Genomic DNA, 25,335 nt, shown 5'->3' on the forward strand with positions numbered 1-25,335 from the left:
ATTCTCAGGATGAGCGGATATTGCAGCGCTGATCCACTCCGAGAAGCGCAGGAGACCCGGCTGCAATAGTGGCAAAACAGAAGCAGAACCGATTTGAATGACTCCCTATTTTTCTCATGCACAGAGAGCTTTCTAGGAAGACCTGCAGCTACATCCCAGGATCCACCTCCCAGCTTTTTGCAAGCACCCTCCTGGTCCACTCCCTGCAGCCCCAGCCGGCCCGAAGCCGGCTGTGAGCCGGGAGTACCGAACGAGCCCGGAAGGCCCCGGCCCGGCCCCGCTCCCCTCGCACGCCCACAGTCAGCGGACAGGAAGCGGAAGCGCGCAGCGCCTCGGTGGCGGCGATGCCGCTCGCGTGGGCCCAGCCGCGTCTTTCCGGTTCCGCCGCAGCGGCGCGGGCGGCGAGTGACGGGTCCCGGGTCCTTCCGCGGCGCCGAGGGCGGCGCGGCCCCGCCCGGCCCATGGACCGGCACAAAGTGAAGCGGCAGCGTCTGGACCGGATCTGTGAAGGTGAGGCGGGGCGGGCGCCTCTCGTCAGCTGCGGCAGCAGCGGGCGGTGGGCAGCGGCACCTGCCCCCACGGGGACCCGCTGCGCGCTTGTGGAGCTGAGCGTCCGCCTGGCCGGGCCGAGCAGGGCCTCGCCGCACGCGGAGGCACTGCCTACGGCCTTCTGGGAAGGGCCGGATGCTATTGACTGTCGGAGGTTCTGTGGACGTACAAGTTCTGCTCACTTAAGTGGGAAATATTATCTGGGCATGCTGGGATGGAGGGCGGGCCGGTCACGGGGGAGGAGGTATGAAGCGACTTTGTCACTCGTTTCAGGAGCCAGGAGTAAGACGGCATGCTGCTGAGCAGATCACCTCTCATATATTATTATTGATAATGCATGCTTTATTTTCCTTCATCTAAGTGGTGGTTGTGCTTTTTTTCTCAGCGTCTTTTCCCTGTGTTTTGTCTTCATGTTTTTTGGTTTGCCTAATCTGTTCCTAAATGCTATTAGCAACTTGTTGGACTAGCAGATGAGGGTTCCAGAATTCTTGTCTGTTATGTAATCACTCCTGCTGACTTTCTTAATAGGCATACGGCCTCCTATTGTGAATGGCCCAATGCCAGCACGGCCACTGGTTGCACTCCTGGATGGACGAGATTGCACTGTGGAGATGCCCATCTTGAAGGACGTTGCTACAGTGGCATTTTGTGATGCTCAGTCAACTCAGGAAATCCATGAAAAGGTGGGCAAGAAGATGTGCAAGATTCAGAAGTAGAGCTTTGCCTCTTAGTTAATCAAACCAGATATTGATTTGGACTGGTTTTTGTTATAGGTGCTGAATGAGGCAGTGGGAGCTCTGATGTACCACACCATTACCCTTTCTCGTCAGGATCTGGAGAAATTCAAAGCCCTCAGGGTCATTGTGCGTATTGGCAGTGGCTATGACAATGTTGACATCAAATCCGCTGCAGAACTAGGTATGATGACACTGTTAGGTGTCTGTTGTGATCAGAACTGAATGTGAAATTGAACACTGAACATCTTTTTGTGCTTTATGAGTTGACTGCGTTTAAAAACTTCTATGTACAAAGATTTGGAGCTGCTCAGTATCAGGTATCTTTAGGAAGCTGACCAATAGAGGGGCTGATAGGTGGCTTAAAAGAAAGATTCTCAGTTTTCAGATTGCTCTGCTATTGATGTTGGTGTCTTTGTTGTTGTTTGGGATTCAAGAATCTGAATATGATGCCTAGCTAACTTTTAGTGAGGTGACTTTGGTCTTTTTGTGACCCCTGAGCAAACTGCTGTCTGAAAAAAGCTGCTTGCAAATGCTGATGCCGGATAAACTCATTGTAAATGCTTCATGAGTTTTCTTCTTAATTTTGCATATGCAAATAGATTCTGATATAAAACTGTATTAGTTATCCCTTTGGAATCCTAGCCATTGAAAAGTGTCTGAATCAGGTGACAAGATGATGTTATTTACTAAACAGATGGTAGTGAGACTTCTGGACCTTTTAGTCTCATAGGTGAGATGTGTCACTCAAGTATCCTTCCTCTTCTTTTTTGAGTTTTACAGGTGCAAGGGATTCTAAAGCTTCCTTAATGTAATGCAGGTCTTGTTAAGGTTAAATCAAATACAGGTATTAGTATATAAAATTGAAATAGGCAAGCATTGCAATTTTCAGATCTGTAAGAACAGGTGAATTTCTTATAAATAAAGAGTGTGTATTGGGCTAGTGCTTGAATTAGGTCAAAAGAACCTTTTCATTTGGATGATTCAAAGGAATAGTCTTAAGAGTTCCTGTCAAGGTCCTTGGCTTTCATCCAGCCATATTTGTGCTGAATTTGGAACCTAACCTAGTCTTAATGCTTCTCTACTTAAGGTCACCATCCATGTCTTTGATTCATTCAGATTCAAAGATTTCCCTTTTCCTCCACTGCGCACTCATTAATCCAAGGTGAAATGAGTCAAAATTCCTTCACCGTCAGACCGTTGCTTGCCACTTTTGCTGTGGAGTGACAGTGCAATGACCCTTACATGTGGCCAGATTTGCTTTTTAATGGGCAATTAATGGTTGTTTTCATGCTTAGCCAGGCCTTTTAATTCATTCAGAGGTAAGATACTGTTCCTTGTGTGTTCTGAATCTTCAGACCAAAGGGCTGTTGTCTGTGTTTGTTTATTACATTTAGGTATGATACTGTATGTTAACACAATCTTTGTCTGGCTGTGTAACAGATGAATGCATGGGGCTTGTCTAGAGGTGAATGAGATGACAACCAGTGAGATTAAGAGAAATTGGTGTTTTCTATCACCCCTGCTCATGTCCTCTGAGTTGTCTGTGTGGCATTATGGCAAAATTGGAAATAGTTTGATAGAGAACAACAGTCGGATATCTGGGGTTGTCTGTGGCCATTGCGCTCCTAATTCTCATGGGAAAGCATGGTCTGAGTTTAGCCAAATGTTTCCTCTGACTAGGCTTACGAAACAATGATGCCTTCAACCATTGCCTAGATTTAGTTTCCAGTTTTTAGCTAGGTGGTGGACTTTTGAACTTTTGAGGTAGAAGAGTTGCCTTGGTTTGGCAAGTGATTAGGGTTATATTTGGGAATAGACCATTTTTCCATCTAATTATTTGTATTTCTTCGGTGGTTTGTCAAACGAAGGATAGCAGGAATGAAATTTTATGTTTCCAGCCTCCCCCCTCCTATTTTTTTTTTCATAGATTGTATCAGAATCTGGTTGAAGTTCTGAGCAGAGTTCCATCTTTCCTTTTTCTGATAGTAATTTATGTTTCTAGGACTTCAATTCTGTTTGCATTACTAATTTACTTGATAGTTGTAGCCATGGGTTTTATGGTCCTTGTGTTTGTATGTTATTCTAGAGTGGGAGTGTTATGTGTTGCTATTTTTAAGCTTGACTTCGAGTGGATTTAGAGAAGCTCCTGGGACTTCTGTCTGCATTTACTTAGTTAGTTACTTATTGTTGCTCCTGGGGAGGCTGATGAGTGAGCATCTGGACCATGAGGCATGAGGAGCTCAGCCATTTGTCTCAATTCTTCTACAGAATGCCTGTTAATTTGTCAGGAGTATCTGTGGAAGGAGTGCATCTTTTTGAATGCAGGTCTTTTAAAACAGTTAGTTGCATGTATCACTTGTATGGCCCAGTTTTCTCATTTCAGCTTTTTTGTTTTTCTGCTGAGTGTGATAATCAAATACATATTTATAAAGAAGGAATGGTATTTCCTGGGGGAAATCCTGGGGGATTGAAAGGATGGCTGGTCATCTGTGTTGTAGTAGAATGAGGTTCTGAAATGAATTCTGTGTTTCTTGAGTTCTGGAGTGCTCAGTTATCTTTTGGCATTTGTGCTTAAAGAGCTTTATGTTGATTTAGGATTGTGATGCTAAAAATCTTATATGACCTCTATGGCTTTGCAGGCATTGCCGTTTGCAACATCCCTTCCTCCTCAGTAGAGGAGACTGCTGACTCTACCCTCTGCCACATCTTGAACCTCTATCGCCGTGTTACTTGGCTACATCAGGCTCTGCGGGAAGGGAATCGAGCCTCAAGCGTAGAACAGATTCGAGAGGTAGCTGGAGGTGCTGTGCGTATCCGTGGGGAGACTTTGGGCATCATTGGACTCGGTAAGTGATGGGAATTGTTAGACTGAAAAGAGAACTGTGAACGTTTTTGGGAAGCTAAGAGTCACATACTGAGAAAAGTGATAATTCTACAACTGTTCTTTGTGAAACACACTGACTCCTAAGGAATGCTAGTGCCCTGTTCTGGATATCTTCAAGATCTGGGTATATGTCAGGGGATTGGTTACTCTTTTTTTTATTCCAGATGATTAGAAGAATTGGAACATTTATACAGCTCTTCTCAGTGACTGTTACCCTCTGTGCTAAGTACTATATCAGTAGCAAAACTGCCTGAAAGGTGGCTACCAATTCCTTCTCCAAGTTCTTGTAGCCAGATTATTATCTCTGTCTCAGAGTCTAGATTTGGTTTGAAAACAGAACTGCTTCTTGACTATGTTCTGGCTATTGCATGGGGAGGAACTAGAATTAGTTACATAGGAGCAGCACTGAATAGCCTCCTCTGGATCCCTATGGCAATCCTAGGGGTTTCCAGGGCTGCAGTACCTTGGCCCCTGGTAGTAAACTTCAGTGTAGGCTCCCAGTCTACCCCAGTATCTTGTCTTTAAAGTTTGTTTTACCTTTCCTTGATGATTGTGGGTTTTCTTTTGTGAAGGCCGAGTTGGACAGGCAGTGGCTCTGCGAGCCAAGTCCTTTGGCTTCAACGTGATTTTCTATGATCCCTATCTGCCGGATGGAGTGGAGCGATCCTTGGGTTTACAACGAGTAGGAACCCTGCAGGATCTACTAATGCACAGCGATTGCATCACATTGCACTGCAGCCTGAATGAACATAACCATCACCTCATCAATGACTTCACTATTAAACAGGTGCAGCAGGAGCTTGATTTCCCCCACAGAGCACTGTGGAAATGAATGCAAACCAAAACTGCTGCTTTCACAGAGGCTGAGAGCGTGTGAATCCTGCTGCCTCTGTTGTGTGCCTCCTGCTGCCTTTGGAGGCTGGGAGCGTGTGGATCTGGGTGCCTGTGCTTTGTGCCGTATAGAATTTTATGTTAAGAGAAGAATAGGATTGGCTCTTCTTGCAAAGTAGTTTCCTTTATAAAAAATATTTTAGGTGATTCCATAATTTCAAATTATCTTTAAAATAATTTACTGCACTGGTTAGAGATAGATGTGGCATGGCTGGGACTGTGTACATTGTTTTACAGCTAAGCAGTCTATGAATGCTTTCCAGTAGTATTATGAGAGACATTTGGACATTGTAGTCCAGTTTTGTGTAGCTGGATACTTGAGTCATGGTTCCTGTCTTTATTTTTTTTTTTTTAATGTAGTAGGATGAATATGGAGTGCAGAACTTGAGAGTTCCACTTTTGCCCTTGTTGTCTTATGGTTTTGTTTGTTGATTTTTAGAGCAAATTTCTCAAGCATTGCTTGCAGGCATTTCCCCTGTGGGAAGCTTTGCAGTGAAAGCACTCCTAGTTCCTCCAGACCTCATCTAGTCACTGCAGACTCCTGCTCATTTCCAGTAGATTTCCCAAGATTCACTTAGCTTCCATGAAAAGTCTCATTCTCAATGCATGTACTATTTTTCTTCTTTCAGATGCGTCAGGGCTGCTTCTTAGTCAACACAGCCCGGGGAGGGCTGGTAGATGAGAAAGCCTTAGCACAAGCCTTGAAAGAGGGGAGAATCAGAGGAACAGCATTGGATGTGCATGAGTCTGAGCCTTTCAGGTAATGTTGTACCTGCATGCCTGCTGCTATCTGGTGGTTCACCTAAACTGGATGGTTCTTCTGGCGGTTTGGTGGGTTTGGGTTTTTTGGGGTTTTTGTTGTTATTTGGCTTACAGATGGGGTTATCACTTCTGGAAAAAAACCTTCTTCTTCCCCCCAGTTTTGCTCAGGGGCCGTTAAAAGATGCACCCAATGTTATCTGCACCCCTCACACTGCTTGGTACAGTGAACAGGCTTCCATTGAATCCAGAGAAGATGCAGCTAAAGAGATCCGTAGAGCTATTACAGGTAATGAAGATTTGCAGCTGCTGCTAAATTTTGTTAGTTCACTGCAAGGATTATGCTGATTGCTCTGAAAACTTAGACTCATTAAGTGGTTTATGGGACTGGAGTGTAAGTTGATAATTGTATCTTTGGCTTCTGAGAATTCTTGTACCTAGTGCCAGAGTGGCTCTTTCCCTGGGAAAGCCTTTTTACCCACATCTTCCAAATCCTTTGCAATAATTCCTTTGACAGTTTTACTGTATGTTTTTTTCCTTGAGTAGTACATGTTGTCTCTTGAAAAAGGTGAGGCTTGACAGTTGCAGTTTGTGGCAATAATTTTTACCTGATCATAGAAGTGGGAGGAAAAGATCAGTTTCTTGCCATCTCCAGACACCAGATGATTAGAGGAGAGTCTCATGTATCCAGTGTGTCCTGTGGAAGTGGATGAAAAGATTTTGCGCTTTTCCTTTCTACTTTCCTTTGTAAATGCTGCCGGGAACAAGTCTCTCCTACCTGTTTTCTGGGGTTTTTTTGTCATTCTTGATGCCTTTGCAGGTCATATACCTGACGCTTTGAGAAACTGTGTTAATAAGGAGTACTTGCTGTTAGCGGCTCAGTGGTCCAATATTGATCCTGCAACTGTCCACCCAGAACTCAATGGAGCTGCAGCTTACAGGTGAGATACATAGGTTATCCAAGCATATCTTCCTGCTGAAGTAGGCCAGGGCTTTTGAGAACTGCTTGTACCTGCAAACAGGTATGTCTCTGTTCCTATACACTCTGTATGAGTTCTTTCCTGAAACTTAACAGCAGCACTTCTAAAGGTGTACGAGTATTTAACACGTACTTGGTCATATTGAGTTCCAGCTGCATATTGGTCAATATTTCCAAATCCTTGGAAGACATGCCCAAGAGATACCTTAGTATAAGAAAGCCTGCTGAATGTCCTAAAAAAGGTCTGCAGCTCTACATTAGAAGTTGTGCATAGCATTAGGGCTATATAAAAACAAAGCACAGTTCTTACATGTAGCCCAGATACAGGCTATTACTGAGTCACTGTTCCAGTGGATTTGTTCAGTAGTCTAAACAGAGTGCATTTGAGTTTATCTGCTACAAACCTGTAAAGTGATTGTGGACGGGTTGCTTCCCTTCTGTTTGTCTCCCATCTGCAAAGGTAGGAAATATATTTTCCTTCCTTCTATGAGAGATCTAGAGAAGTTGAAATGTATTTATGGAGAGAGCATAGGGAAGCAGAATGGAAGTGATGGAAGAATAGTTCATTAGCAATTCATGACTGTCACTCTCCTATTTTTCATCTTGCATCTAGCTGTTTTATCAGTTCAGCCTCTTACTTTTTCTGTCTTGGAGCCCAGTGAAGGATAACTGCAGCTTACACTCTTCCTGCTGATGGGGAGGGAATTCCTAGGCCTCCAGGTGCCTTCATAGAGTGCCTCACAATATTTTCAACTGGAGATAAATTTTGTATCTGTTTTCAAATGCTTAGTATGTGACCTCAGACTGTCTGGGTCTGTCTGCAAACAGGTGTCATTTGGCATTAGGATACCACTGCTTCTCCTCAGCTCTGGAGACTTTTCCTGTGTTCTATCTCAGAGCGTTTCTGTTAGAAAGAGGGATTTGTTTTCAGCACGTCTGAGGGCATAGCTCCTTTTCCTTCGAATAACTCTGTTGGACAAGCTTGTAATTTCTATGTTTTTGTTGGTTTTAGGTTTCCTCCAGGAGTAGTGGGAGTAGCCAACCCTGGGCTACCAGAACCACCAGTAGTGGAAGGGATTGTAGCTCATGGGATCCCTCCTGTTTCTCACTCTGCACCACGTACTCCTTCCCCAGGAGAGACAAGCAAACTGGATGCAGACAGAGAGATTCCTGCTGACCAATAGCAGCATGTTTCTCTCCTCTCCTTTGGCAGCAGAAAAAAGTAGGAGGGCATCTCCTCCTAGGACCTTTTTAACACCCTACAGACACTGTTTCCTGTTCACATGGGACAGGAGAATGCATTTCCTTGCCGACAGACTTTAGCTCTTGCCTTTATTTTGTAACCTTTTAGTTATAATTTCTTGATGAATCTTTCTCCTTCTCTGGGGCATGGCAGCAGTGACCTTGCCTCCCATTGGCTTAATGAATCAGTTCTCCCATGTATGTGCTTCAGTTGTCTGTGACAGGGAACTGTCTTTGTGTGCTTGAAAATGGAAGTGAAGCCACCTGATCAGGGATGGTCCTTGGTGGTTCAAACTTAAGTGCACACTTTTCAGTTGTGATTTGTAGCTTAAATTTAATTTGGCAGAACCTCTTTTAAGTGTAGCCATGGGGAATATTAGAAAAAATATTAGTGAATTGGAGAAGTTGTGATTATTGTCTTCATTATGCCCTTATAAAAGGCAGCCAGGCTAAGCTCTCTATGTTACTTTGCTTGTTTTAATTAACGTTTCCTGTGAGAACAGGCATAGCGCAGGCACTGTTAATGCTTGACCATACACAGTTTTCTCTATGCAGTTCTAGGCCTGAAGTTAAAAGTAGCACTGTCAAAGCCAGCCTTTTAAATAGTTTGGAAGGGATTAAAATGTCATCAAATGTATTTTGTTGGCAACCATGTTTGTGAGGTTTCAGAATTTTTCACCCTGGAGTCTATAAGTTGGAGAAGGTAAGAAAATGCTGAAATAGGAAAAGCATGCACTGAGAGACAGCAAGTAGCAATAATGTGCAGCTGCAGTTGCAGGTTCTTCACACAAAGTACCTCATAGTCTATGGCAGTGTTTATCCACAAGGGGTCCATCACACTAGAATTCTAAGCTTTAAGATACAGATTTTTTTTTTCTTTTTGCATAATTGCATCAGCTAGAAGTAACATCCCACTTGTCTGTGCTGGTGGAGAAGGCAGCTTTTAACAGTCAGGAAAAAGTTTATCACCCAGAAGGTGGCTAACCATTGGAATAGACTCCCCAAGGAGGCTAGCACAACACCAAGCCTATTTGAGTTCAAGAAGTGTGTGGACAATGCTTGTTGGTACATTGTGGGATTCTTGGGGTGTCTTGTGCAAGGCCAGGAGATGGACTCCATGATCCTGATGGCTCCCTTCCAACTCAGCATAGTCTACAATTTTGTGATATACTCATCTCTATAGCAGGGCAGGGCAGCAGGGCAACGCAAGACAGCTGTTTGTTTTACATGAATAGGCTTTGTGATACTAAAAGGAGAATTAATACTTGCATTTTTCACCTGAAGCCAAGGCAGGATTTTTGCTGGCAAGTCTTCTCCATTTCACAAATGACTGAATATGAATCGCTTCTTTAAGGGGTGTGGAGTCTTCAGCAAAGAGGTTCCACAGAAGAATATTTTTCTTTAATTTCACATCTTCCTTTAATTTAATCTTGTTACACTTCAGTTATAGTCTTTCCATGCACAAGATGTAACAATATCTGATTGATTTGTTTATGTTGTTTGGATATATTAAAGTAGGTGCTGTATGGGAGGCATACCCTTTGTGTGGGTTTCTCTGCCTCCCTTGATTATTCTCTCTGTTGTGTGTCTGTGACTGGAAGATGAACAGATGGGAACAGACTGGTGAAAGAACTTGAAGTATGGACAAAATCTTCTGTTTAGGCTGTTTAGTTTAGGAAGGTAAGGAAAGCTTTCAGAATAACCAAGTTCTCAGATTTTTTTTTTTCTGGTTTAATTTTGTTTTTCCAATACTGCCTTCTCTATAGTGGCTTACTACTAATACAGTGATTCATTCCTTTCTCCTCCCCTTCTCCACTCCTCTCAGAAATTCAAGAAAGGAAAATAGTCAAGAAGTAAACTTGAGGTGTTTTCTTAAAAATTTTACACTTGAGCTGTTTAGTATTAGTGAGATATTACTAGTTTTCTCGTGCTGAGTATCTTTTTTTGATAAGGTATTTGTCTCAGTGAAGATTCTTTGCTTCTATGTTTTTGTGGATGATTCTGATTCTACTTCAAATTCATATACCTCCTTGGCTGCTCAGGTCTAGCAGATCAGACTGAGACTGGTGGTAGGCATGAGTTACAGGAGAACTTTTTCTGAACAAAAGCCTGGAGCTCAGAAGCCCGTTGATTGCAGGCGTACCTAAAATAACCATCTGCACTCTCCTGAATTCTCTAATCTCTAGGAAATTCAGATTTCATAAGCTGCTGGCTCAGAAAGATCTTCTGACAGGCAGCTGTGGAAAAGTTTTCAGAGAGCTCATCTTCTATTACCACATTAGGGAAGCAGTCTGTCAATAACTACTCTTTATTTGCTGCTGAAAATTCCTGCCCTGCTTAGGGGTTCGGGACTGAGATTATTTTGTGGTAAGGGGCTTCTAGTTACGAGCTTTGAGGATCAGAGTACATTGACCTTGTCTTTTCTAGAGCACAATGCAAGATAGATTTATTTTTTTAGAAGAGGCAATTTATTTTTTTTTCTTTGTTACTGCAAGTATCTCTATAGAAAGTCAAATAACTGAGCAGAGAAAGAGTAGAAAAATTTCATTTGGGGGAAACATGAGTTTCTCAGTTCATATTTTTGGTGGCTAGATACACTAGTGACTAGTAAGCATAGGAATTAAATGATTGATGATGTAAGAAATATTTCCAGTTATGGGTACCAAGGAGTTGAAGCTGACAGCATTGATAGTGGCTTGTTCTATCCAACACAATGTACACTTGTTATTTGATATGACAGTAATTTTTCTCTTGGTTAAAGCCACAGCAGAAAATGTTGAGGTAAAAATGAACAGAACCCTTGTCTTGTCCTCAAAGAAGGACTCTCTTTGCATTTATAGGATTACTCTGCTTGTGTGCTGTTTGTACCTCTGCTGACAGCCTGAACCTATTATCACAGACAAAGGCTGTTCTGAATGGATAGCTCAAAGAAAAATTTACTGGTACTAAAGCATCCTGAGATCTTCTTTCCCCGAGTGCCAAGTACTTTGTCAGCACTCTTTGTTGTGTGATACACTGAACTTGCAGCTCCCCCTTCCAAGCTTAGTGCAGTATACAGAAATGGAGTGACTTTTTTTTTTTAATGCCTTCTTTCAGAACTACTGCAGAGCTTTAATCCCAAAGAACAGGAGTCTCCCAGGGTGAGGCAGGCGTTCCCTAGCCGCACTAATCTGCTTACAGGAGGTGCTCACACTATCCCAAGGTACATTCTGTTTGTCAGGGTCACTGCTGCTGACCAGCTTTTTTTATAGAGGACTCAGAGTTTCAGAAATATATTTTTGTAGACAATGATTAAACTGTGAAACATTGAAATAAAGCATGTAAACAAAAAATTACAGCACTGTCCTCTGTACAGATGTTTTCCTCACTTCAGTTCTCTCCTGGCTCATTAGAAAATGTTTGATTACTGATCTTGGATATATTTTAATAAAGTTCTCCAAAGAACATGGCTGCTGTCTATGGAAGGGGTAGCCTTAGATACAGTATTGAAAAGGAGGGTTGAAAACCTGTACAGGTGAGTGTCCGCATCTCAAATTATTTAAATTCCACAAAATCGGTCCCTGGATCAGCCACTCTGGAAAGTTACTTTCTTTGTATGCTGTAGCATTTACCATCACTCAAGGCTGTGCAGGTGGCAGTCTGGAGAAGAAGCCATGTTCAGTGCCTAAGGGACACCTTTGGATGTAGGGTGCTGGTTACTTACCTGATTTCTCACAAGCTGAAATTGTGATATCTGTTTTGCAGCTATTTAAGTATGTAGTTTAGCAGCAGTAGCTGTCTTTACCCTTTCACAGTAAAGCAGTATTTAACGCACAGCTTATGAAACTATTTTTTCTAACTTGTAGTAGAGGTTGGTGCAACAGAATTAGCATAGAAAAGTTGTTAGGTATTTTTTAAATTGAATTTAATTCACATTTTATGACTTATGCTGTCTGGGTCAATTATTAATGACACTTAGGACACCCCTAGTACTGCTGAATTTTATCACGGTTGGCCCACCTGGTGCTGTATGCCATTGGAATATTCAGCACCATGCTTGGGAGATGGGAAATGCTGGTCTGCTTTATTACAGTAATGGGAGTCTGAACTGGTGGAATGGGAAGGGGCATAGGGGCACTTGGAGTCTTTCACATGGTGGTACTATTTGTCGTGCACAGCTGATAATATTACTGTTTCAGTAAAGAAACTTAAGACATGAGGACAAAGACTGGTCTTCAAAGAATGTAGCAGATCTTGGATTTACCATGGCACTCACTTAGATGTAAGACATAATGGCTCTGCTACCATTCAGTAATGTTTCATGTAAGTACTGTACTTAAAAAGAAAAACAGGGGAGGGGAGTTAGTAAATTTAATGGTGTGTAGCAAATCAAAACTCAGAGATGCTGTACAGCACAGGAGGAGAGCACGGAGTGCTAGTGCCACTGATACTTTGAAGTTTTGTGTAGTTGTTCAATTGGTATTAGGCATTGCCTTACCCATGTTCCAGTCAGTACACTGTATCCCTTTAACTAGAAAGTAACAAAGAGGAAATGTCATCCGCTTGAAACAACTGGGCACAATCATTAGAATAAATGGAAGTGAAAGCAAGCAAGTTGTCTTTGCTGTTGCTAATTCAGTGTCAAATGGGACTCTGCCAGAGTGAAGAAACAATATGTGCGAAAGAGCAACCTACTTTCACAAGAGTATCCTTGTGCTGGTATGGAGTATAGCATCTGCTCCTCATTACAGTTCCTAGCACTGCTACTGTGCCTTTACTGCAAAAGCAGAAACACATACTATAAGATGATTAAGTATTTTGTGGTTCATGTTGAAAAGGGGCAGGTTTAGGACATTGAGCTGTGCTACATGATAACGGTTCAGATTTATGAGCTAATCATGACAGCTGAATTCATTCACCTTCTGATTTTGTATCTTAATTGCTTCCTAAATGCACCTGCTTTCCAAAATCTGCCTCACTGGAAAGTGAAGCACCCCAATCTGTGCGGTGCTGCCGGTCCTCTGGGGCCAGCAGCAGTTACTCATGCTATCTGTGGGATCCTGCCTGAGACGCGGGCACTGGTTCTCCTATGTGTTTACATCAAAATTTAGGTTAAAACTCCTTCATTTCTGCGATAATTCCAGGTTTTGGATTTGGCGGTCGTGTGGGATTCTGCCTAGGCAAGGCCCACCCCCGCCGACGGGCCCTCCCGCTCCGCCACGAGGCCCGTCCCTCCCCACGGCCCCTCGGACCGCCCGGGTCCCGCCTGTCCCGCGCGGGGCCTTGTGGGGCCGGGTCGATCGCGCAGTGCACGCCGGGACGGCGGCGGGCGGCGCTGAGGCCCAGCGCGGGGCAGGAGCCTCTCGGTGCCTCGGGCGGCGGCTGCGGCCGGAGCGCTCGGGCGGTGGCTCTGCCCGGCGGGGATGGCGGATGCGGCGGCCTCTCCCGTGGGGAAGCGGCTTCTACTGCTGCTGGCGGCGGGGCCGGGTGAAGGCGAGACGGCGGGGTCGGAGCCGGGGCCTGCGCTGCCCGCACGGGCCTGGCGGAGCGGCACCGTGAGGGCCATGAGCGGAGCGGTGCCCCAGGACCTGGCGGTGAGGCCCGGGGCGAGAGTGGGGTACACAGTACCGTGGACGGGGCCGCGGGTCGAGCCTCCCGTGAGGGCTGCCGGCGGTCCGGGCTAGACTGGGGGCGGGCGGGGTGCTGCGGCCGAACTGTGCCGGCGGCCCGAGCCCTTCTGCATAGCCGGGCCCGCCGGACGCGCTCCGGGGCTGGAAGCGGCGGGTCCAGCCTGCGAGGAGCGCAGCGGCGGAGCGACCGGGCAGATATGTGAGGGGTCCGGTACCGCCGGTGCGCTGGTTGGAAGTAACATAGGTGTAAAACAAATACGTCTGGGACATTTCTGCTGCTGATGGATATGTATGTATATAACCCCAATGCGTTGTTTTGGGTTTTTTTTAGGTTGTTTCGTTTTGTTTTTCCGCCGGGAAGATGTTAAGTATTCTCGATCACCGTGAATTATATATGAAAATACATATTGAGTGCTGACTTTTGACTGAGGCTCATCCATTCGAGTTTTTCTCAGGTTTTGTATTTAGTTGTAGGAATTTGGGCTTCATGTAATGTATTTAAGCACTCTAGCATTTGTCTGGATTTTTTCTAGTATAGCTCAGTTAAACGTTTGGGTGGAGATCCTAAAAATGTATTGGTGGAGTGTCTCTTTGCATGTGTCGATTCTGCAGGTACTTGCTTTAAGTGCTGGCATGCTTTGGAGGGCTGTGTCTGATTTAGTGTCACATGGTAGTAGGAATGAGGTTCTATGTTTGTGAAGAGTTTTAGTTCTCTTTATGATCAGTTTTTTAAAAATTAGTAGTTACCATAAGTTTTTTGGGCTTGTTTGCAGAGTTCCAGATTTGAGCTGTTACCTTGACATCTATCCTCTAGTGTTACTGCTTTCTTGTCCTTGTTCTTAGAACTGCACCTATGGCTGTCAGTACAAAGCAGTGTGCTAGGTTTGACTCTGCAAATTGGGTGGGCCTGGCACCCTGTGTCTGCAGTTGAGAGCTGCGGTTGTGTACTCTAGCTGCTGCCTAACTTCTTCAAGGAAGAGGAAGGAAAAGCCCATGCATAAAGGGTTTCTTCAAAAGGGAAATGTGTCAAGTGTTTGAGATTATCTGAATTGTGAAAGTGTGTCGGGGCTAAGATCCAGCTGAAGAGCCGCTCTTGTAGCAGACTGCATTGGACACGTGTGTCATCAGTAGTCTTGCATTTTCATTGGTGTGTGAATTCATTACCTTCATTCAGCACTGCAGTTCTCTCCCCAGCTCCTTTCATCAGTACCCTTCCACTTAATACTGTTTCAGGGGTGTAGCTGTCTCTAAACAGTGTATTCTCAAAAATCTATGCAAGAACTGTAAGATGTGAAATGTGTAAAATAGTCGAGGCATAATTTAGAATAATGTGGGACATTCAGTGTTTTCATGGACTCTTCCATGCATAATGATTGCTGCTGTGACAATGGCAATGATATGCTATTGGAAAAGAGTTCTCTTTAAAGTAATTCTGTCAGACGTGATGAGTTGGCGGGCACCAAGCAGTCAACCACTGTTTAGGAAATACTCTTCTGAGGTAACAATGTGGACTAGGTGTGATAAAGGCTGGGAAAAATTTATTTTCTACTCTTTGGTCTACATAAGTCTGTCCTTTCTCATAGCATCCTGCAAGGATGGTATCAATTGCTAGCCTGTAGTCTCATGCTGGGCTTATAGAAGTACAAAAGTGCAGTTGAATATCTGCGCCTTTCTAGGGCAGAAATCTTGGGAATAGATAAGAAGTATAAAACTTTAATGTATGGGTTTCATTGTTGGTTCTTTTTTTCCTGGTAGAGTAAAGCTTCTGAGAGATCTTTGGGTTTTTTCGCCCTGTAAAATTTTGGTTACAGAGAGTAGCTCTTAGACCTTCTTACTTTGATATAATGTGGAGTAACCTAATTGTGGTTAGTCCACAAAAAAATACATATAAAGGTCAGTCATAGTTTTCATCCCATATTCAGAGCATCTAGAAGAAATCCTGAGGAAAAATTATGCTGCTATTAGAAAACAGCTTTGCCTCTTCTAAATGGAAACAGGCATTACCCTCTTTCTCAAAATGATTACTAGAACAGGATCATTAAAGACCTTTTGGGCTTTATCTCAGTCTGTTCCTAATATTGTAAAATTGCATGTTAATGGGAAAATAAGTCAATGTGTCACATGAAGGGCAGTACTGCTTTTCTTATGTGGAATAGAAGTATGAGAGATCACTGTTTTAATGGATAGGCAAGCTCTATAATACCATAAAAGTTAGGAGGCCTGGGACACAAAGTGTTTTGAGTAGGGACTACTGACAAAATAGCATAAATATAGTATTAAGAAACCTGTAGGCCCACTGAAAACGGAAAGATGTTCAGTCTAATTTCCACTATATTGCTGAAAATTGTTTAAGTGGTGGAAGGATATCTTGGAAGGTCTGACACTGTTTCTCAGCAGGGCGGCTTAAGCAGTAATGGAGTTCAAGAATTCATCAAGAGAGTTACTTCATATTCTTCCCTTGGGGTTTGACCTTTTGAGTCTGGGGGGAGGAATGGAGTAGAGGAGTTAAGTGGTCTGTAGTACTTCTTTTAATATGGTGTATTGGTAAAGCAGAGAGTTGTTTGTCTCTGGTTAGCCTTGTTGCTTCCCAGGGATGGTTACAAAACCCTGTTTTGATAGCCAGCTTAAAGTGTTCCTTAACTGATTAGTAATTTTTTGCTGTTCATCAGACATGTTTGATTATATTTGGCAAGTGTGTAAGTTCTGTAGATGAGAGATTGGAATGTGACTTTTCTAACAGATAATAGCTCCAGTTTTTAGGACATGGAATGAGATTTGAAACCTTAGCATTCTTGCTGTGTGATTTCAAATTATTTTAACAGTTGTCCTTTGTGATAGGAAAGAAAAAAGAGAATGATAGAATAGTGATTTAGATTTGTAGTGTGTATAGTGTGGTTTATATTGTTACACTTGTAAATAAGATTATTAAAAATCTAGCAAGTAGGTAATTCTGGGTAATCTCATGCCATCCAAAATATTTGCATTTGTTCAGGGAGTTTAATAACGTACAAGACAAGACAAAGCTTCCGATTTAGAATGGGTTTTGCAAACACAAACCCAGGCTGAAGCATTTAGTTCTGTGAATGTCAGTTAACCGTACTGATACAGGCTGTCTATTGAAGTGCCAGGTAATAGTGTTGAGATTGTCTAAAAAATCCTACTGTGAAAGAGGCTTGCATTGAGTCATCATCTGTATTTCGGGATGAGCAATTTTCATGTCTTTAATTTTGTATAGGAAAACACACCATTTGGAGCCAGTGATGTATGTTTGGGCTTAAATAGTTTTTCATAGGTTAGTGATGGTTAATTTGATTCCTGTAGCTATGTAGATGTATTCTCAGTAATAACATTGCGATACTTACCCTGATTTTTCTTACTAAAATTGTGGTCTCATTTTCCATAAGGATTATAGGAATCTTATTTTCTATTAAGTGTCTGAAAAGAGATGATTTTTTTTTTTTTTAATCAGATCTTTGTGGAATTCGATGGCTGTAACTGGAAACAACATGCGTGGGTGAAAGTCCATGCTGAAGAAGTTATAGTGTTGCTGCTGGAAGGGTCATTGGTTTGGGCACCTCGAAATGATCCTGTTATGCTTCAGGGGACTAGAATCTCGCAGGCGCAGTGGCCTGCGCTGGTGAGTATTTGACCAGAAGCCCTTAGATCCTCAGAGATCATCAGCTCCACTGTGAAGCTCAGTGCTTGGATATTGTACAGGGCACCATTTTGCAGGTTCAAAAATTGCTTGGGGCATGGACTTTTACTAATACGAGTTCCTTAACTGATACTTAATAGTGCCTTTGGGAAGGCATTGGAGAGGCAGTATGCTTCCAGTTCCTACCCCAGAACTTGCTATGACATATTGTACAGAAAAGTGATATTTACTATTTAAAGTTAGTCTCTGAAGAGATGTGTTATATATCTGAAAAGATTATTTTTCCCTGTTTTAAAACCTTGTGTATGTCAGGCTTTTCTGAATTGTGAGAATAAGCCTTTTGGTCTTACGAAGGACTTTCCAGAGCTCTGTATGGTAAAGGCTGTTGCATCAATTGAATAGGCATACCAGAAGGCAATCTTCAGGAAGAGAATGCATGCTGTGCCTGATATATAAACCATAAATTGGCCACTCCTAATCTAAAAAATCTATTTCTGTTTTGTTGTCAGCATTAACTAACATGACGCACAAAATTTTCTCATGTTTCTTGATGTGGTTAACCATATTGCTATTTACATGGCAGTTACATGTCAAGACACTTAAAAACAAAGCCAGTTTATTTTAGCTAGCATATCTGAATATACCCATTCTGCAAACATCTTGATGAGTAGTATATAGTGAAGAGCATTACTTATATATTTCTTCTCTTAGTGACTTCCGAAGAGGAACGATCATTATATGTGGGAATCCTTACCTCATTTTTATGCTGTTTAATTTTTATTATTTGCCCCTTTTGTTTCTTTTGTCCTCCCACAGGCCTTGGACTGTTTGGTACCCTACTCTCTGCTTTTTAATACATTTTGAACATAGATACATTGAAACATTTTTTCCTGTCAAGGATCGTGTGCCTTGGTAGAATTTGAATTTAATGTTTTGAATGGGCATTCAGGCTCAAAGCACTAAGTTCATCACTGCATCTTTCTCTGAGGATTTCTTTTATTGTGCTTGGCTTAAGGCAGAAGAAGACTGGGCCTTTACAGCAGTGATTCTGTAGAGAGTATTTTTTCCATAGGTGAAGTTTGCTGTTGGTGTATTTCCAGCTTGTCTCCAAAAATGAACTCCAGTTAGTTTCATCTGGGAAACTGTTTTTACACAGGATCAGCGTCTTTCAGTTCATTTCCAAATTGGTCAAAATCTGAGTGATTTGGGGGGTGTTACCATGTTCTGCATGCTGACTGTGTAATTCCAGACTCTTTCCACTACAACTCAAGGTTTATCTGTAGGCTTGCTGAAAAAATGTTTCCATCCCCTGTACTCTGGACAGCCACGTGAGCATTGGAGCTTTCTCTAGGTACTACAGGCCTACTCAGATAACTGCATGGGAATGCAGATTGGAGGTAGTCAAAGCACCAGAGTACATACTTGCAATGGGAAACCAACTGCTTAGCATTACAAAGGGAATGGTATGTTTCAGGAGTGTGGGGGATGGTGCGTTTTGGTTCTTTTTTTTTTGTTTGTTTGTTTAAGATATATCACTTATGAATGTGTTTTCATTCTTCATTTTCTCTTTTTTGTAATCCTGTTTGCTTTCAGGAGAGGGTTTTGCATAAGCTGAGTAACTAAATTTTTATATTTATTCTGTGTACGGGAGAATGGAATGTAAGCAAACTTGATGAGAGCTGTTAAGGGAAAAATGTCATGAATACTTGTGTTAAAATCATGTAGGTGAGAGCATGAGACAAGTAACACATTTCAAAGACTCTGGTTGTCAACTTGCTCTTCCATCAGCAAGTTATGTTATAAGGTTGTCTGATTCTACTATTACAAGGTTTCTGAATTCACTAGGTATTTTTAAGTGATTTGCTGTGCATCTTGAACATCAGTAATACACTTGCTATGAACTTCAGCTTTTCACAAACCACTAGCCAGGCTATATCTGAAATATGTTAGATAGTTTGAACTATTAACCAAAGCTTTTTTTAACCTTAACCAAAGCTTTTTTTTTTTTTTTTAAACCTGAGCATTAGAAGGTGCTTACCTATGAAAAACCAAACACCCCCACAGGTGTTTTCATTTCTTCTTTAAGATTTACTGAAAAAGTGGATCCAGTTGCCTGTAATTCCTGCTTGTAATGCAAGAATTACTGGCTTAGACATAATGACTAGTATTTTACATTAAAACTCAAGTACTGGGCAGTACAAGTTGAGAGATGACAATTTAAAATTTTTTAAAATCCTGAGTAGTATGAAATCGACTGTTGTTGGCCTATATGTGTGCTCAGTCATTTTGGTAACTTCTTTTTTTTGTTGTTCATCACAGACCTTTACTCCTCTAGTAGATAAGCTGGGGTTAGGCTCTGCGGTCCCAGTGGAGTTTCTTCTGGACAGACATTTACGTTTCCTGTCTGATGCCAGTGGATTACGTTTATTTCAGGTATTTGAACTATGTTCAGTTGAAATGTAAATTTAGCCTTGTGCTATGCTTGTCAGATTAGTTTTGGGGTTTTATTTACTGTTTCAACAACATACCCATCTTTCTCCTTTCACTGCCCTGTCAGATGTTTGTATTTGTTTCCCTGCCTTTCAAGGTCCTTACACTGACCTCTGTTTGCATTCAAAAAGTACTGACACTCTCTACATGGTTCAATTGGAGAGCTACCTGTCATTGTGTAGCTGTTAATTACAGTGGAAGTTTTGTCCTCAGAATTTCTTTGAATACACATTTTATAAATACAGCTTTTGCATAGTTAATTCCCTTATTACTCCTGGCATATTCAGTAATATTTTTCTTAATTTTACTTTTTTTATTTTGTCAATCTGACTGCAGTCCAAGAAGAGCTGTTTTGTAAAAACTAATGTTTCTATTATCCAAGAAGACTATACTTTATTAAAACTGTTTGTTTTTGGCAGATGGGAACAGAGAGTCAAAATCAGATTCTACAGGAGCAGCCTTCCCTAAGAGAATCTGTCAATGCGCTGATCAGTGACCAGAAGCTTCAGGAGATATTTAGTAGAGGTGAGGCGTGTTTTCTTTCTCAGAGCTACTTTGTTGTGCAGCCGCTGTAAGGCTACGCTGGAATTTGTGAAGGGGGATAGTAACAGTATCTGTTACTATTTCATTTGGAGGTCAATTTTCCATATTTTGCAAGTCCTTTACAAAGTAACTTTATTTTATCACCGATACAGGTAAGCAGTTGCTTAGATACAACCAGAAATACCTACTGGGAATGATCGCGTAAGGTGTAGTTAAAGTAGGGCAACGTCTGTGTATTTACAACTTCCCTATTTTAAGTTTTACTTTTGAATTTTTAAAGTATTGGTCCTTTTCTGTGGTTCTGTTCTGTAACTATGGGAACTTTGAAGTGAAGTTCCTTTGTAGCTGCTGATCCTCGGAAACTTTGCTTGTAATAGCAATTCAGATTTTGACGTTTTGATAATTAATACATCAGTTGTTTAAGTTGAATATATGTGTGGATGTGGCTGGTCAGCATAGAGTTAATATCTGTTGTCTGGATTGTGTATTAGGGTTAAGCCTGATTGTGGCTTTGGTTGTCAGATTTGGGTCATCTTGGTCAAGTACTAAAATAATTTCTATCCAGAGTTCATGTGCCAGAGAGCCACCCTACAGACAGGCCACTGTCTTACATCTGAAGGAAGATGTAGTTCTTCATGGGAATTTGGTGCCTTTTGGTCAGATAAAACGTGTGTTCATAGAAGTTCTGAGAACAATACTTTTTTGATGAGCAAGTAGCTTAAGAATTGTCCAGTTTGAAGCCTTCTTCTAAAGTGCCTAGTTCTGGCTGTGTCACATACAGGTTGTTGCATCATGTAGATTTTGATGATCCAAGATAAGCAGAGGTTTTATTTTGTCTAGACTTAGGGTGGGAGGAAAGCTCAGCATGCTGATCTGGAGAGCAAGGGCAGGGTGAGAGGAAACCTTTCTGTAGATGATCTGTTATCTGTATGAAAGAGCTAAGACTGGTTGGTTTAGAGATGTTGGATATCCGAATATATGTTTTTACTCTGAAACTCATAGCTTTTTATCTGGGATTTGAAACATCTGGGCTAAGTCAGAATAGTGGGACTGTTCACTGGATTGATGGTGCATAATTACTAACCTGTAGGTTAGAAAACAAAAGAATTTAGTTAGCAAGGAACCCCCATGTAGCTTGATTTTGTCAAAGGAGTGAGGTAATTTTGGTCTTTCACGTTTGAGTTTTTTAATGTGTAAGCTGTATTCATGAGTTACAGCAATGAGGACCTATTGACTTTTTAGGATAAAATGCCTGCTTACACAGGATTTGCAGGAGAAGCCCTGGTGTTTTAATTTCTTTCCACCTGGAAGATGACACTTCAAGCCCTAATTAAGTGCACAGAACCATTTTATTGTATGACACAAAGCTTGTTTGGAAAATGTCCTCAAAGTCCTTCTTTTCCAGGTCCTTACAGTGTCCAAGGCCAGCGAGTTAAAGTTTATCAACCAGAGGATGAAAATAGCTGGCTCTGTGGTGTTGTGAGCCACCAAGACCCAATAACTCGTCTTATGGAAGTGTCTGTGACTGAGGTAAAAGTATGAAGTGCTACTTTGGTGTTAAATACCATACCTAAAATACCATTCCTCAATATCTGTATGTGGAGAATGACAGCTTCACCAAAACTTGTTATTTTGGGTTGTTTTTCTGCTTTAAAAGATAAGTAATTATTTGTGTTGTGATTCACAGGGTTTTTTTTTTCCTATTAGGATGACTTTCTTGAAAAAATGATGTCACACAGGCCACTTCTATTAAAAAAAAAGCTGTAAGAGTTTAATTGGAAATTAATGCTGTAAGAAAAAAATATTGGAAATTACTCTCCAGAAGAGAAAGCATGCTGATGCATTGAAAGCTACCTTCTGGGTCCCTTACATTGTGGTTTTCCTATGCCTTCTCTTGGTTTCCATCTGACACACTGTACAAATAGTTTGAAACAATTTTAGCAAAGCAGATGGAGTCTTTATATAAATAAATTTGATTTATATATTTTAGCTCAGACTATTTACTTTTGCCCTGTTCCTATCAGTAAACCTGTGTACAGCACAGAGAATCTGCGCTGCTAGTTGCTGGTTTTTATTATGTGCTTCTGTGCAGTCTGACAGGTAGCTCAGTCTTGCCAGTGGCCTGCTCCTGATAGCTTCCTTTTTCCAGAACAACTGGGAGCAGGTCCATGGTGCTGTCTAGCAGTAGCATGCATCTTGGTTTTTAGATCCCTTCTTGTGTCTTGCACCCACGGCCCCTGTACCCTTTTCCATGTGTAGATGGAATGCACTGAATGAGCAGTAATCTTACACTCTGACTACTGCTATTGCTGGCACACAGGGAAAAAAGTATACTTTGTATGGTAAATCAGCATAATACTTTATAGAGGCATAAAAATTGTGGAGTTATGTGCATTCAGCAGATATGTGCTAGGAAGCACAGAGTTTCCTGTGTACTTACTGTGAAATAGAAAGGAACCTCCAAGAACAGTTACAGAGATTGGATATGCGTTGCTTCTTTTGAGGAGACGCTGATGAGGATACTTGGGCTAAACGGATGTGCTTCTTCCAGTAGTCCTTTCTAGATCTAAGGGGGTGAACATATATGTAACAATGTTAAATGAAATTCAAGAGTTACATTTAATGCAATGAATACCTTTAGAAATGCTCAACAGAGCAAATATACAAACAGTGGTAGGAATCAAATCTGAAAGTTTTTGAAATAGAGAAGGAGCAAAAGGATAGAAGGTAAACTAGAAGGCTGTAGTATTACTAAGAAAGTGACATAGTAAAAGGTAAATAAAGATAGTAAAAGGTAAATAAGTAAAAGAAGAAAAGGTAAATGGGAGAGGGCCTGCACAGTAACAGTGTGTTTAAGTCTCTTATGTTGATACTATATACTTTGAATTTAAAATTAACCTCTGCTTTTCTTTTTCCTACTTCCTCATTATCAATCTGTCTGAAAATTAGAGTGGTGAGATCAAGTCGGTGGATCCTCGACTGATTCACGTGGTGATGGATAACACTTCTCCAGGCGAGGTAGTACAGCAGTTCATTCAGGTCTTGTATATACAGTGTGCAACTTCGTAAAATTTTTGATGTGAAATAAGTAAAATCTGGAAAAGACTAAAAAATGATGCAGTGTTGACTTGTGGATTTTGGATAATTTTAGTATATTTCCTCTTAAAGTTTGAACAGGAAAATTTTGTTTACCATTTTGATGATCGTAGTTTTCTTTAAGCTATCTTCTTTTTTTTTCAGGCCTGTTTACTAAATTTAGCATGGATCTTAGAGGGATGATCAGTAGCGATGTAGCCATGGTGGTTGTACTCCATTTTAAGGTGGAGTGTTGCTGCCTTTTTCTAATAGGATCATTCTGTGCTCCTTCACAGACCTTTTAAGGCATTTCTAAAACTTGCCATCTGGCTGCTGTGCCTTGTAAGCAGGCTTATGTGTTTATGGCATTTCACTGCCTCGATTGAGATGTTCCATTATAATGTTTGAACCTGAATTTTTACCCTAGGCCAAAGGGCAAGCTATCTCCTGCAGTTAAATATTGTAGGCTTTGTGTAATGAACAGAAAGTGTGCCATTCAAAAGAATCATGGGGTTTATGCTTGGAGCAAAACTTAGTGTGCAGGTGGTATTCATACATCACGAAGAGCTTTGTTGGAGTATTGCGTATTTCTCAGAATTGGCTAGGATGTGGTTCATGCTACAGCAAGGTAGCTCAGCTAAAAAATCACTTGTGCAGATCTTACTCTAGTACAAAAAAGACAGGACTGCGCTTAATGCTTGTGTTCTGTGCTCATATATCATCTCTCTTTAGATGTCTCAATTTGTGATAAAGTGTTCCTAAACTTCAGAGCAGTGTAATATATTCTGTTCTAACAGAAGAAAGTTCTCTGAGTGGGTATCTGGATCGTTCTGTTTAATGATTGCATGGCTTTGTCTGTTATAGGGAGGGGGCCTAAAAGCAACTAAATCATCATCTAAAGGTAAAAAGAAGAAGGAAAGCCTGGAGGGAAAGGATGGAAGGAGGAGGAAAAATATATCAGATCCTGGTTGTGATCCTGCAACAAAGAAGCTGAAGGAGAGGGGTGAGGCAGATAGCAATGGTAGTGATGGAGGTGAGGCAAGCAGAGGTCCCTGGAAAGGAGTCTCCGGTAGTGAAACAGGACTGGATCCAAGGGCCAAGCAGTTGCCTTCATTTCTTCCTCAAATTAGTCGCAATATTCGTTTTGCTACTTACACCAAAGAGAATGGCCGAACATTAGTAGTCCAAGACGAGCCAGTTGGTGACACGCCATTGCCCTTCACTCCATTTTCTTCTGTGGCTGGACAGCCATTACAAGTTGGATCTGGGTGTAAAGAGGCAGGAAAATCACTGGAACAGGTTCAAGGCACAGTGACTTCTGCAACCGCAGTTACTACAACTGCTTTGACACCGGCAACTGTGAGGATCTCTGATACCAGTTTGCCTGCTGTTAGTGGACAGGAGAAACTGAAAACAGTCCGATCGCAAGCCCAGGGAGAGGTGAGTAGCTCGTGATCCCACTTGTTCTAGAAAGATTTACATGTTTGCCACAGATGTTCTGCAATATACTCTTGTTAAAATATGTGTCCATGGAACTGAAAAAACTACTTTTTCTCTCATGAGTCCATCTCCTCCCAAAGAAAACCAGTTATCTGACCTAAGAAATTACTCAAAAGAAAATTGAGATAATTGGTGAAGGAGTAGTAAGAGATAACTGCAGCAGTCTTATGCTTATCCAGTCTCAATCTGAGAAATGCAGCTTTAAAATAATGCTAAGCACTGCACTTAATTAATTTTGTTGTGTCATACAGAAGACAGCCCTCTTAAAATCTCTTGCCTTTATATAAACAAATCTGCATGCACATGTACACTGAATTGAACATTCAAGTTACTTAAAGAAAAAAAGCCTCAAAACCAGAAAAATGATGAGCCTACATTTAGAAGACCTTTAAAAGATGCCTGTCTTACCTGTCTCTGTTACC

At 41.7% G+C, this 25,335-nt stretch overlaps 2 protein-coding genes across 4 annotated transcripts in view; both read left to right on the plus strand.

The window, feature by feature from the left end:
* The first annotated feature begins 395 nt into the window (after nucleotides 1-395).
* On the plus strand, nucleotides 396-11,485 carry LOC134424947 (C-terminal-binding protein 2). Its single transcript, XM_063169142.1, has 9 exons — nucleotides 396-510; nucleotides 1,078-1,232; nucleotides 1,323-1,467; nucleotides 3,926-4,132; nucleotides 4,743-4,957; nucleotides 5,691-5,821; nucleotides 5,982-6,109; nucleotides 6,641-6,761; nucleotides 7,812-11,485. The coding sequence occupies exons 1-9, from the start codon at nucleotides 462-464 to the stop codon at nucleotides 7,981-7,983; spliced, it is 1,323 nt and encodes a 440-aa protein (XP_063025212.1). The 5' UTR covers nucleotides 396-461; the 3' UTR covers nucleotides 7,984-11,485.
* Nucleotides 11,486-13,428: 1,943 nt separating this feature from the next.
* The window catches only part of KDM3B (lysine demethylase 3B), a 47,462-nt gene continuing 35,555 nt past the window's right edge, over nucleotides 13,429-25,335 (plus strand). For all 3 annotated transcript variants that reach the window (XM_063169143.1, XM_063169144.1, XM_063169145.1), the window contains exons 1-7: nucleotides 13,429-13,614; nucleotides 17,120-17,287; nucleotides 19,625-19,738; nucleotides 20,215-20,320; nucleotides 21,744-21,868; nucleotides 23,288-23,356; nucleotides 24,278-24,853. In XM_063169143.1, the coding sequence (XP_063025213.1) occupies nucleotides 13,444-13,614; nucleotides 17,120-17,287; nucleotides 19,625-19,738; nucleotides 20,215-20,320; nucleotides 21,744-21,868; nucleotides 23,288-23,356; nucleotides 24,278-24,853 (1,329 nt within the window). In that variant the 5' untranslated portion in view covers nucleotides 13,429-13,443. The remainder of the gene's footprint in view (nucleotides 13,615-17,119; nucleotides 17,288-19,624; nucleotides 19,739-20,214; nucleotides 20,321-21,743; nucleotides 21,869-23,287; nucleotides 23,357-24,277; nucleotides 24,854-25,335) is intronic.

The sequence above is a fragment of the Melospiza melodia genome, chromosome 14 (assembly GCF_035770615.1).
Source record: "Melospiza melodia melodia isolate bMelMel2 chromosome 14, bMelMel2.pri, whole genome shotgun sequence".
Taxonomy (NCBI): Eukaryota; Metazoa; Chordata; class Aves; order Passeriformes; family Passerellidae; genus Melospiza; species Melospiza melodia.